General features: G+C 53.0%; 1 protein-coding gene across 9 annotated transcripts in view; it reads left to right on the top strand.

Annotated features, from left to right (window-relative positions):
- Positions 1–13,332, top strand: part of LOC143366817 (uncharacterized) — a 200,748-nt gene that overhangs the window by 138,195 nt on the left and 49,221 nt on the right. For all 9 annotated transcript variants that reach the window (XR_013084827.1, XR_013084828.1, XM_076808215.1 and 6 more), the window contains 6 exons: positions 1,426–2,525; positions 2,629–2,845; positions 3,024–3,263; positions 3,928–4,285; positions 5,460–5,754; positions 7,347–11,939. Coding sequence is in view for 7 of the 9 variants with exons in the window: in XM_076808215.1 (XP_076664330.1) it covers positions 1,426–2,525; positions 2,629–2,845; positions 3,024–3,263; positions 3,928–4,285; positions 5,460–5,754; positions 7,347–11,939 (6,803 nt within the window). In the remaining 2 variants the exon portion in view is untranslated. The remainder of the gene's footprint in view (positions 1–1,425; positions 2,526–2,628; positions 2,846–3,023; positions 3,264–3,927; positions 4,286–5,459; positions 5,755–7,346; positions 11,940–13,332) is intronic.

The following is a 13,332-nucleotide window of genomic DNA, read 5'->3' as shown; positions in this document are numbered from 1 at the left end:
ATTTCTTCCCTCCGTTCGTAATTATTCCGCCGCGATTTCTGCACTCCGGCCACTGGGGAGCTCCCTGCGCGAACAAACGTGGACCTCTTTGAATGCCTCTCTGCATTTTGATGACTGGGACTTCACAGATTTCAGGGGCTCTTCTGCTCGAGAGGAATCTCGGTACACAATTCATGCGTTCTCGTTTTCGCTCCTCTCGTTTAGCACTAGAAAGCTTGTGTTCATTACAAAGCTCCATTGAGGGGCAGACAAATTGGCAAATATATATTACGTGCCTAATTATAAATACATACGAGTGTTAGAGGGCAGAAGGGTGAAATGATCGTCATGGACACGCAGCCGGCACGCAATTACGATGGAGCGATATCAGAGGCGGTTGTTGAAACAAAAATGTAACCGCGCGTTTCGATCAGTTTGCCGTGCAATTAGCCGACGCGAGCGTAGGCAAACGAACAGCCGAGCAGAACAAATGGAATGCGAAATTAGCTTTGTTTCCTCTTAGGGATGAACCGAGTGGCTGCTGGCAGTCATCCGGTGTTTATTCGCCTCGGAAGTATCGCAACCAGCCGGGATGCAGCCTCTCGTTTCGCGCGTAATCGCGGTGTAATCATCAAACTCGTTCGTTTGCCTTCTCGAAGTTACCCGCGGACAAACACGGCCGGAGAGGGTTTCCCTGCGCTGCTCTCTCGCCGAAAAACTGCGAAACGTTCGGTTAGTTTGCAAGGTCGGTCCCTGTGCCACGAATCCTTCCTGCCCAGGAAGTCCGCCTCGATGCAGGCGACCCGAGCTTCCCCGCGCTCTCAAAGCTAATGACTCCGCGAAACTTTCCCTTGTACTCGGGTCCGTCCGTCATTTATTTGCCCGGCGGTTTTTTCAATTAACTGTTTGCGGAGCTCGTGCTTCTGGGACGAGGACATTCGCTGGCCACGGACACTGCATTCACAGTTCTGGGGAACAGTTAGGGCACTCGTCGGGATTAGGAGATATTGCAGGCGTGCTGCAAATTTCGTGCGACGACGCGATGGTGATATTTGAAGGGAATAAGGTAAAGCTCCCCGAATAAAGAGCCCTGTGTAACGGTGCCATTTACGTTAATTAAATTTCGGGCGGCTAAAGCGCAGGGGACAGCGTGGACACAAATTCTCTCGGTTTATAGCCGCCAGATATTCGATGAATTTAGTTTACCAAGTGGATTAGCACTCAATCCCAGATTACTGTCAAGAATAGAAGTCACGATTGTAGAGCGACGTCGTCCGAAGCCGAAATTGACAGAATTCATTGATTAATACGACGCGGTGAACGTTTTCGATCGAAATCCACGGCAGTCGGGTGTTTTATTTCAAGATCTCGGGATGGAGTCGAACCGAAATGGCGCAAAGATGTGTTTTGCATCGATGAATAATGAGCAAATTGAATGTGCTTCAGCGGAGGTGGCGAAGCAGCGGTGGTGATCGAAATAGCGGGCCAGCACGATGGCGAGCGAAGCGCTAGGCCGAGCGTCTCCTCGATCTCCTCGATCCTGAATCAGAGCGCCGATGACAGCGACTCTGGCTTCCACGGTTTCCAATCGCGCGACGACCCCAGCCACGCTTCCAATAACAACTCCAGCCCCAATAGCGTCAACACCGCTTCCTTCCCCAACCTCAGCGGCAGCAACGGCAACGCGAACAACGGCAACGGCAACAACAACAACACCAGCACTAATAACAACAGTAACATTGGCAACGCGATTAACAACAATATAAACGAAGTGCAGCCAATGGTGAACGGTTGGATTCAGCAGCAGTCTCAATACGGGCAAGCCAGCACGTCGCAGCAGCAGCAGTATGGCCAGCTGATGCAGTCCTCTCAGCAAGTGCACCCTCACCAGCATCAAACAATACATCACCAACACCTGGTCCATCAGAACGCGGTGCAGAGCCACCAAGTCCACCAGCTCAAGCACATGGTCCAGCAGCAGCAGACGCAGGCCCATTCGACGGCCAGCAACGTCCAGACCGTCCAACCGATGCCTCGCAAGTTCGGCCAGCCCATCTACGCGAATGCTCCCCCGAAGCCCAGAAGGATGACCGATGGATCCACCGAGTACTCTACGCCATCCCCAGACCCTGACTACAGGAAGTCCCCGGTGTCGCCTGATGTAACGGTGACCAGCAAGAGTCCGATGTCGGACTACGACAGAAGCAGCATCATCTACGGGACGAGGATCAGTCAGCCGTCCCAGCAGAGCTTGAGGACGGACAAGTCGGGCTTGAACTATGGCTACAGCCAGGTGCAGACGGAAAGACGCACCCCTGACACGTACGGCCGCAGCGCGGCTAAGCCGAGATCAGCCAGGGGGAACGGTGACTACGAGGAAGTTTATGGGGTACCTCAGCTCTACCAGAGACCCGCTGGACCTGTTGGCTACTCCAAGGGAGCCTCGCCCGCTCCCATTCCCATTCCTCTTTACGCGCCACAGCATCAACAGCTTCAGCAGTATCAGCAGCAGCAGCAACTACTCTCACCCGTCGCGCCTACCAATGGTGAGTACGCATCTCTCAGGAAGTCCCGCTTGCCTTTCCACTTGCTCAAGAATTACTGTTCAACTCTGTGACAGAATTAAGAGTAGCATTATACCGATTACAGTGCCCATAATGAGGCAACCTAGGGCCCAGCCACCGCCGCGGCCACACAGCGCGGACTTCTTGGAGTACGAGGCCACCAGGAGGCCGCACCAGCAAGTCCCTCCCCAGTGCGAGGAATCCTTGAACCAGCAACGGCGTCCTCAGAGGCCTAAATCGAGCTTAGACATAGTAACGCCGTCGGACGCTGCCAACGATGGATATTTCTACTCCGAAGAAAGGTAATGTAGCTTAAAGCCTCCTCCGTTTAGGCAGCCTCAAAGTGATCCCAATCAACTTGGACAGCGAGTGATATTTTCCACTTAAGTGTGTTGGAAGCACTCGAGCAACTGGACGTTCCTCCCCGAGATTCTCCTATTCTCTTGGCGATCAATATTGTTTATGGTGTGTCCCGATCAGATACGCGGCACAGATGCGACAGTCCGCAGTCTACCTCCACCAGACGCCTCAGCATCATCAGCAACAAAGGAACCAATCGCTTTCGCGGGCGACAATGCCGTCGAAGGTAACGGGAAGTCGCGATAGAGGCGACGAAAGTAGAATAGCAACATTGCCGGAGGGCTCGGGGCTGAGGCGAGGACAACGCGAGCACGTTCATCAGCAGCACGTGATGCACCAATCGCTCCAGAGGCATACAGAGTGAGTCCTTCCTCCGTCAAATTCTACATTCCACCTTCCTTTTACTGTCTCGAGGATTCTTTGAGCCCCGATCATAAAGTATAAGGGGAGAGGTCTCTGATGGCTCGGATAGCTTAATTGACAAGAGCAATCGCTCGGCGGACGAGTGATCTTGATCTGATTGGACCGAGGATCTGCTCTTCCCCTCGTCTCGTATCAATAATCGAGGCTCCTGTCCTATAAGTCCTGCCCGTATCGATGGTCTGGCATAGAGCCAGCAGCGTAGCTCTATTAGAATTCCGAAGACGCAGTGATACTGTAATGGAAGTATTGAAGTATCTGTGCGTTCGCTGATTATTTATGACCTCAGCAGCGATGTCCATCTATCTGGAAATCGATTTCCCAATATGTACTATGTATTCCGAAGCATTGATTATCGACAGGAGTGTTAACGTTCGGTTAGCTCCTTCCTCCATGCTTTTCTCAGCATAAGGATCAACTAACTTCAATCCAAACGCACGCGAAAACCAAAATCTAGCGCCAGAAGGTCAATACCACCTAACACTGACCCTTTCGACACCTAATTTCTCGAATTCGCGAGCTTCCTTAAGAGGCCAGACGTCGATCCCAGCCGAAATGTAATTAGAGCAACGACGCAGCAAGAATGAATTATCTGTTGGTTCAGGATGAACAGCAGCGAAGCGAAGCTGAGGAGGTCGCTGCGGGAGAAGAGCTACGAGACGAGCAGCCGTGAAATGCTGAGTCATGTGGAGGACGGGACGGTGCCTCGAAGAATTCCACGGGAATACGAATCGTCGTCGGGGTGGGGCAGGCCGACGAGTCACACGAGTCAGGGGGCTCACGTGCCCCAGGTGTGTCACGCCGCTACCAGACGATGGAACGAGCAGCAACAGTTCTGCAGGTCAGCGTCCGCGCGGCTTCCGAGGACAAGGCATCCTGCAGCCATCGATCCCGAGGACGAAGACTACGGGGAACGATCCTCCGAGCAGGACTCGCGGGATGGTGAACGCAAGATCCAGCAGGTTAGTCCACTCTTTGGTCTCTTCCCCTCTGCCGACGGTTAGTCCGAGCCCGCTGTGCAGCGCGTGCCTGTCCATGAACGGAAGCCACTACTTCGGAGTCGGACAGTTTTGTCTGACCAGTGCGTAGGACGTACCACTTAATTTGATCGCCTGAAATATTTCTTGTGGACTTGGTTTGCAAAGAAATGGGTTTAACGAAAGTTATATGGTCTCGGGAAGGGTATGATAAAAAGGAACTTTCATTCTACGTAGAGCTGTCAAGCAGAAATGAAGACTACATACTTTGTTTTCGTCACAATACGCTGTTTTTTAATTTGATGAGCGAAAGTGGGAGAATTAGTATTATTATACAAGCTTTCGGGGACGCTTCAGTGTTTCGTGTTTGTGTGAATAAATTTCGATGGTGATAAAATTGTTGTTTGGAACACATTATTCGAAATTTAGTTGAGCCTGAAATCAGTGGAACGCCTGCCAGTGTACGGCGTCGGAAGGTTCAAAGGAGATGACTCATAAATCGTCCCTTCGCTTTCCTCGCGTAATCGTGACCCATGTCCGTTGACTCGTTGATGGACAGAACAATTCGTAGGCTGCATAGCTTAAGGCGATGATTCATACCGAGGCGCAACGTGCGCTGTACCTGCATTTAAGTCACGTAGACGGTGCGGCGCGGGGTTCCGTAATTCTGCTTTCACTGCGATCCGCTCGATCGTCGTCATCGATTGTAAAGATGTTATTTGTATCCCCGAGGCGGCTCTTCCAAGATGAAACATCGCGCGACGTTTTGCAATTTCCTTTGCCTTTCGTACGTGAATGGAATGCGCTCCAATCCTCCTTCCACTACTTTCGAATAGTTGCTAATAATCCTCTGATCCTTTTCTACCATCCACTTTTCACTCGCCAATAAAACTTCCCTAATCCCTTGCGCAGCAAATGCACAGATGTGAAAACGTGAGATTAGGGGTGAAAGTACCTTATATAGGTTACTAGATTCACAATGGAAGCTTGTTGACGTCACTTAACGATTAGTACTCCACTCCAGTCCCTAGAAAAACTGCGCGCGAACCAAATCCCCTTGACCGACCTTCCTTTAAACCGCCCTTAAGGGTATATCGATGTTAACCCGAAGGGTTGCGAGGGAGGATTGGGTATTTACAAAAGGTCCGAAACGTTGCAGCGAGAGGAGTCGATGAAGCGACTGCTCGAATGGAAGCAGCGAATGCTGCAGTCCCCGCTAACCCGGAAGCCATCCGGCTCGGCAAACAGAGGCAGGGCGCAGAACGAGCTGTCCAACTATTACAAGCAACAGGCGCTCCTCGAGCTGGCCGCCCACGAAGCGTCTGTAGCAGAGGGCCGTCATTCCAGAAGAAGGGAGGACGTCCATCGTCCGCACGGACGAAGCAAGAGCACCGACGGACGGCGAACCGTCGCCAACGTATCGCGGTACAACAGCTACTCCAGCGACGACGAAGGTAGGGACACCTCGCCTGAACTTATTATCTGAGTTGTGGCTTGATCCACGCGAGGCTTTCGCGGGACCGGAGCAATTGTGTTTCAAGATCACAGATTTTAGTTTGTTTCGTACGCCTTACGCTTCGTCTTACGTGGTTTGGCAAAAGGGAAACCTGTTACGTGTACACGCGAGTGTTCTGGTTTTATTCGCTTTCATTAAGTAGCACGAGTGGGTATCTGTTGGAATAGTAAACAGGTGCGGAGAACCGTGAAATTTCTGCCTTGCCAAGTCTCGTAAATGGAGTTTATTGAAGCGTATCGGGATAATTGGAGTTACTGGCGAACGGGTCCCGCGAAGACGACGCGTTTGCGACTTAAGGGACTCCAAGTAGATAGCTGGACTGCGCTAAGAACGATAGCAAACGCTAACACGTATAACCGCTCTAACACGGTCGACGTGCTCACGCGCGTATCCGCCGAATAAAAATGCTTCTGTATGGTGTTGCACGTCGAGAGGTAATCTCGCTCGAGATACGTTTTCAAAACCAAAAACTCGGAGCCAGGCGTGACTGCGCATGAAACGAACCGTTTATAATTTCTCTCAACACTGCGTCTCGAATAAAGTGCCTTTGTACGATTTTAACCCAAGAGTTCGATTAATCCGTGTGAACCACGATGCCCCTCACTAAACCACCGATACGATTAATTCGCCAGCACCGTGGCAACTAACACGAACACACGAACCGTCGGAGAATGAAGAGTAAACGTAACCTATGTCCTAGCGTAACAGTGCGAGGTATGAAGTGCTCGTAATCGAGAACGAGCTGCTGCTGCCAGTTCGACATTTCTCTGCTCTCCTCCTCTATTCTGTCTAGCTGTATTTTTCTTTCTATCGCCAAAACTGTCGCTCGCCGAGAGGGCCAGAGGAAGTCTGTAGATAGCCGAGGAATCTTTGAGAAGGTGAAAGGAAAGCGACTAAAGAACGGCAAAAAAAAAAGAACGGAAAATGAGCGGAATCTGCAAACGTTTTCTCCGTTGGGGGCTCCTTCTCTTTGCTGCTGTCGGGTCTGGGCTGACTGGTGAATGGGAACGATTAACACCTTTGGAATTTAACTTGTCGAACCGTCCGTTACGACCTAACACTCGTACTAGAGCCCCGAACTACTTTGCGAAATGTGGGTCAGCATGGCATGCCGAGGATTATCACTAACACTATCGTAGAGGCATTCAACTGCGCCCGCCACTTACCTTCCAGCTCGTAATATGTGTCTACGCTGCCGCGTAACTTGAGCACGCGATCGATCGTTGCGGGATTGGTTCGATATTATCAATTCTTGGATACCTATGGGATCGGGCGCCTGCTTCAAAACTTGATGTATCCAAGTCTTTAAGCTGTTGCCGTTTTGCGCGTAGAAGTAGCTGTGTATAAAAGTCGGTATGAAAGAATACTACGCTAGATCCTTCGTAGAGCCCGAACGAATCTCGCAACGATCAAGATCGAGCGCAGCTTTGGTGACCTGGTTTGGCCTGTATCGAGAGGGTTGGGTTGTCATTAATCTCACTCGTGAGTAACGAACGTGCTCGTGTGTTTATTTTGTAACGGACGAATCAGAGCTGGGAGATGTCCGGAGGAAGCGCACGCGCAGACCCTCGCATGCAGGAAGGAGCCCCCGGCAGGTCGGAGACAGTCGTTCGTCGGGGCTTCCGGTCCAAGACGCCGTACCCGGAACCGGCCGCCAGAGCCAGAACGTTCCACGAGCCTCGAACGATCGCAAAGCGAGCCCCACCGCTTCCCTGCTGCCCAATTTGGGTGGGATACCCCCCGACGCCGGCTACGAGGAGGTCAGCTTCCCCTCGACGAACAGAATCGAGCGTTCGTCGCCGTATCTAGCCGCGGAGCACAGGTCGACCAGTAGGAACGAGCAAGATTTCGACAGTTCCTTCGACGAGGACAAGTTCAGGAGGAAACCCTCTGGAATACTCAAGACGTCCAGCGCGTATGGCGTCGAGCAACCTGTCAGAGCCTCCAGCTCGTCCCTCGGCTACGTGGCCGAGGCCTGGCCCGGCCAGAAGATCGTTCAGTGGACCGGCAAGAAGGAGAGGGACGGCTGGGATACCAACATCGATGAGAGCAAGGTTATTAAAGAATTCTCGTACCAGTACATCAGACCCAGGGAGGAAGAGGAATCGTGGGAGGAAGAGACGTCTCCGGGCAGATCGGAAACCATGAACTTGGTCCAGTGTAGGATAAGATCCTTCGAAATGAGCATGGACAACTCTAGTCCGGTGAAAGAGGTCCTCGCTATGCAGGAGCCCTTGAAGGTGTCTCCCCTTCAAGCAACGGAGGCACACGTCTCGAGGCTGGATTCGAAGAAGACCTCATCGGTAATTCGTAACTTCGCTCTGGGCGAGTACGATTCTATGGACCCCAAGTACAGGAGTGTTAAAGAGGGACACGCCAAGCAGGCGTCTACCGACAGCAACAAGTCGGTGAAGGATCTGCTGGCTGACTTCGAGAGAAAGTCCCAGCAAGTCCAGAGGCAGGAGTACAACAGGCGACACGAGGTAAAGCATCGCGGGGTGTTCAGCGACTCGGAGGCCCTTCTGTACGACACTGGCAGCGACTTGGACCAGCGCGATAAGAACGACGACGCGGAGGACGAGAGGGACATAAAGGCGGACCAAGTTGTACCCGAGCCCATCAACGACCGCGACGTTTACACCGATACGGTGAAGAAAAAGACGGAGGTCTCTTTGAGGCGCAAGAAGAGATCGTCCTCCAAGGAGAGCATTAGCGAGCAGGCCATTCGCAGCGAGCACTTGGACACCATGTCCAATCCAAGTTGCACGAGGTTCAGCGTGACGGAGTCCTTGTTGACTCACGGGGATCAGTTCTCTGGGGAAAGTGGAACGACCAGCCCCACTGTGAAGCAGGAGGACGTGAACCCCGAAGAGCACTATCTACCAATGTCCCCCGGGAAAGCCATACTGGACCCCAACTGCGACGACAGACCGAATCCAAAGATGATGGAGAGCTTGTTCGCTAATTTGGACCACGAAGAGAGCTCGTACGTGGAGATGGCTCAGAAAGGTATACCTCATTCCCTTCTGGCGCCCAACGAAGGCGGCAGAAAGCACGATTCTGGCGATTACTCCACCCTGGACACGCCTCATTACGAGTTCGTTTGCGTCTCCGACAGCAAAATGGAGCCAGTTTACATGGAGGTGAGCCAGCTGTCGGAAAAGGAGGAGAATGGCGAGAAGGATGGTGGAAATATGTCTCTGAAGAAGAGGACTTCCCACGAGGACTCCATTCACTCGAGGACAGATCTGCCCGACATCTTGACCGCCCTGAAATCCGACAGCTCCGACGCTGATGACGAGTCATCGAAGGACCTCGACTCGATCGACGCTCCGCGACATCCGCGGTTCAGCTTGTCCGACACTTTCCGACCTGCTTCCTACTACCTAGGCGCCAGTCGAACCATGATCGCTGAATTACACGACTCCTCTGACAGCGAGTTAGTATCCCCTCCTCCGATTCCAACATCTCCACCACCCCTCGACGACTTGGACTCTCTGGACATGCAGGAGTCTCTGGAGATTAAAAAAGTCTCTCCTCAAGTGGCGGCGAAGGACAGTGGCTCGAACAGAGACTCCCCGAAGTCGTGGAACAAACCGATGGGTCAGGTCGAGACTCACAGGCCTCCGTCCAGGTTCTCCGATGCTACGATCAGTTCCACCTTCAGGGACAGTCGAATTTCCCTGGAAAGCGTGTCCGGCAGCGACTCGGTGGAGCTGAGGACGCCCGACGAGGAAGCGAGGCACAGGCAGCTTAAGACCAGGCCTGTCAGCGAGGTCTGCGAGGTTCTAGATAGCTTGGACGAGCTGGAATCTCTCGGGAGCCGTTTCGACGGGGCCAGCATCGATCTCGATCAGTATCTAGAGGAACTGCAGGCTCGCGACGCCTTCAACGTGGATTTGTACGCGAAGGATCTTAGCTACAACAGCATCTACGGCTTCAACGAGAACATGATGGTAGTGGACAAGCTTCAGAAGACCACCTGCCATGACCTCTCGAGGCAAGCGAACCTAGGGAATTTTGAGCCGTCCCTGGGTTACGGCGCGGGGAGCAAGATCGGCTCGGCGAGCAGCTTGCCTTCCATGAGAGTTTGCGACGTTCCTCCTTCTCACCAGCACTCCCAATCCTTCACTGGCGACACTCATTACGAGAACATCGTCAGCTTCTCTCCGCTCAGAGGCTCCCCAGCTATCCGATCGGACAACGAGCAGTCGCGAGACAGCGTCTATAGGATTCAAAGGAACTCGCACAACAATCTGTTCACCGTCTCTCATAGTAGGGATTCCAGTTACTCTTTCGCGTCTGGAGTTGCCTCGATTTCTACCTCCATGGCTTGCCAGAGGCCTGCCAGTGCACAGTCGTCGATACACTCCCCTACAGGGTCGATATCCCTGGGAAACCATGGAAATAACTTGGTAGCGAGCGCGATGCAGAACACGAGTCCTTACTCCGACCAGCGGTTCCAGAGCAGCCACTCTAGATCGGCCAGCCAGGATTCAGCTCGATACTCCATGATATCCAATCACAGGTCGTCCTCCAGTCAGGATTCAAGCCACTATCCCGCTTCGACGTCTACGTCCACCGTTAAACCGAATCCCACGGCTCAGTCCTACTTGCCAAACGAAGCACGCCCTCAGAGCGAGCAATCCGGCGCTCCTTATTACTACTCGGACCTTCAAGCCAGTGGCATCGCACCGGACAACGAATCGAGCAAGCCAATCGGCCACACGTCCAGGTTGCCTCAGCTGAATAACCAGAGGGACGATGCTTCGGCTTTGAACAAGAGGAACGACATAGGTCGGATAGTGAACCCCATCGCGAGACAAATGCCCAGGCAGATCCAAGTGGACGACATCGACGAGGCCAGGCGAATCGCGGCTGAACTGAGGAAGACAACGTGCCAGCTGCTGGGCGACAACAAGGTCGACCTCGTGGACAAGAAGAACTTTTACGAGGCGGACACTCTGAGGAGGGTCAAGTCCACGGATCCCCTGCCCGATATCTCCTCGGCAGAGATCAGCACCAGGAACCTCTACCCCCAGGGGCTGCGGGACAAGTCGAGCGGCGAGTCGTGCAATCGGGAGAGCTTCGAATTAACGCACGGAATGCAGACGTCGCATCGTAGGTCCAGGTCGCTGGAGGGTCTTTTGGACGACGTTGGTCTTCAGAACCTGGTGGAACAGAGGAACCGAAGCAATCGCGTGGCGACTGTTCAGCCCACGCAGATGGAGGAAACCTCGCAGAACCTGAGCACAGGCAACGTCTCTGCCTCCAACAGCAACTTCAGCGCCGAAGATCCTTGGGAGCAGGATTCCCTGTGGAGGGAAAGTCTGCGGAGAGTGAGCCTGAGGAACGCCAGGTCCCTGGACAATCTCGAGAGTGCTCCTCGGCCTGCAGGCTCCTCCAGTGCTGACACGAAGGGGCGGAACAAGGTGACACGTGGCGCGACCTACGTGAACGACAGCGTGATACTGCGAAGGGACAACTGCCTGGACGACTCGGCGGAGAGGCCGCGCGTGAAGCGCAGGGCGAATAAGGATCAGGGCAGCAGGGAGGTGCAGATAGTGGACGATCTGACCTACGAGAGCCTCTCGATGGACAGGATACACGCGAGCGGGTACGTGTGGGACGTGCAGAACGAGGCGTACAGGAAGGCCACCGCCGAGGAGACGAATCATTTTTTAGAGGAAGGCAACCTTCCCCCGGTTCGCTTGATCTCGGGCACGCAGGTGTCAGCCACGACGTCGGCGGCGTTCGAGCTCGACCGCGAGAAGCTGCGCCAGTGGGACCTGTTGTCGAGCGCCTGCTTGCTCCAGGAACAGCAGCGCAGCTCGATGGCGGACTCGGGGCGAGGGTTGCCAACGACAGAACGACCTGGAGACGTTCTCGACTCAAGGAGCAGCGCGCCAGGTACGACTGGCACCGGTACCACTGCGACCACCACCACCACGACGATCGTGACACCGAGCAGGGACCTGGGCCTCAAGGTGCTCGACGCAGGCCTGCCGGGCGAACACCGTGCCTCGACCACGTCGATGACGGCGATGACGACGATGACGACGATGGGGGCGATCAAGAGGCAGGAGGCGATCGAGACCAAGGAGGCTTGTAACAGGGCTACAGGTGAGTGGCTCCTCCAGACCGGTGGTGTGTTCAGGAAGTGACTGGCCGTGTTCCAAAGCGTCGACTGGCCGACTCGGATTCGATGGACAGTGTCTCGTCGATGTTAAATCGCGATGGACTCGCTGTCGCTATCACTATCACTACCAAATGTACCTGCGTCTATAGTGGCTTGTACAGCGTTTGGCCACGCACGATGGCTGTTTCCTTTTGGGACTCTGATCCTGGCGATCGCTCACCACTGATCGGTGGAAACACAGGACCCTATTTACCGAGAAATCTGTCCTACGAGAATCGTTGAATCTGTATTAAAACGCCGCGTGTAGCAGTTGTTTCCCTGATCAGTTGGAGGGCTAATCCGAGTTCCAGAGGAATACAGCTTTCCTTTCCTTTAGTTCGTACAACCGACCGCGTTCCAACTTGCATTCGTCTGTCTACTTCCACTGCTCCACTTGGGAGGGCATATTTTTACATTTACTTCGCGGACAGACGATTCGGAGTAGCTGCCTTCTTCACTGTCGTTCGACCAGCGTCGTCCTAATTAGTGCGAGTTGGAACACGGCCTCACAGATATGAGTGTTGCGTGAACTGATGCGTGTGTGAGTGATTCTCGTTAGAGCCTATTGTGTGCCGGGGAAGAAGCTTCGCGTTTCCGCTAAACCAACAGTCTTACTCTGCGGAGTTCGTCGCTACTCGGACGAGTACTTGTACCTTTCCGTTCGTCGCGCTCGCTTCTTGAATCTTGAGCGACTCGATGCAACGCTTAACGCTTTTACCGGCACTAGTAACAGTGCAACATTCGCCGTGATTGTTGGATCTATGTTTAAACCGCAATTTATCGTGCCTGGACGATGCTTGTATTATTTATTGACCAATGGATTGCGCTCGCTGACTGGAGAAGCATTAAGCGAGCAACCTAGAGACCCTCCTGTGTGCCTATTCTTTTCTGCTAGACGAGTAACTTAACGAGTAAGCTTTCGTGGTATAAGAGCTGGAGTCGATTTCAATAGCGACGCATAATATATTGAACCTCGGTTATAATTATCCAATTTATCTCCTAATTGTAAGCTTTCCGAGTGTACATATACACGATAAGTAACGAATCCGTTTCTCCTTCCAATATTCACTGATACTTTAACATGTAAGCGTGAGTAAGAGACAAAGTTCAATCGTTTCCCTTCGTCACATGTTGTACATCCTCGTACTTTCGAGTCATTGCCCTAAATACAGCAATCGTGTTCCACGATCGATCAAATAAAGACTTCGCCCGGCCTTCCCGTGGATATTTGAAAATACTTGAATGCCTCTGTTCGCGGAATCCTTCGCCGAACGTTTCGGACCAATTTATATTCCCCCGGTATCCCAAAAAATTCAGTGAAGGTGCAATAATTCTCGA

Source organism: Andrena cerasifolii, chromosome 3 (genome assembly GCF_050908995.1).
Source record: "Andrena cerasifolii isolate SP2316 chromosome 3, iyAndCera1_principal, whole genome shotgun sequence".
Taxonomy (NCBI): Eukaryota; Metazoa; Arthropoda; class Insecta; order Hymenoptera; family Andrenidae; genus Andrena; species Andrena cerasifolii.
Note: the sequence above shows the minus strand (reverse complement) of the source record. Positions and strands in the feature narration are given on the sequence as shown.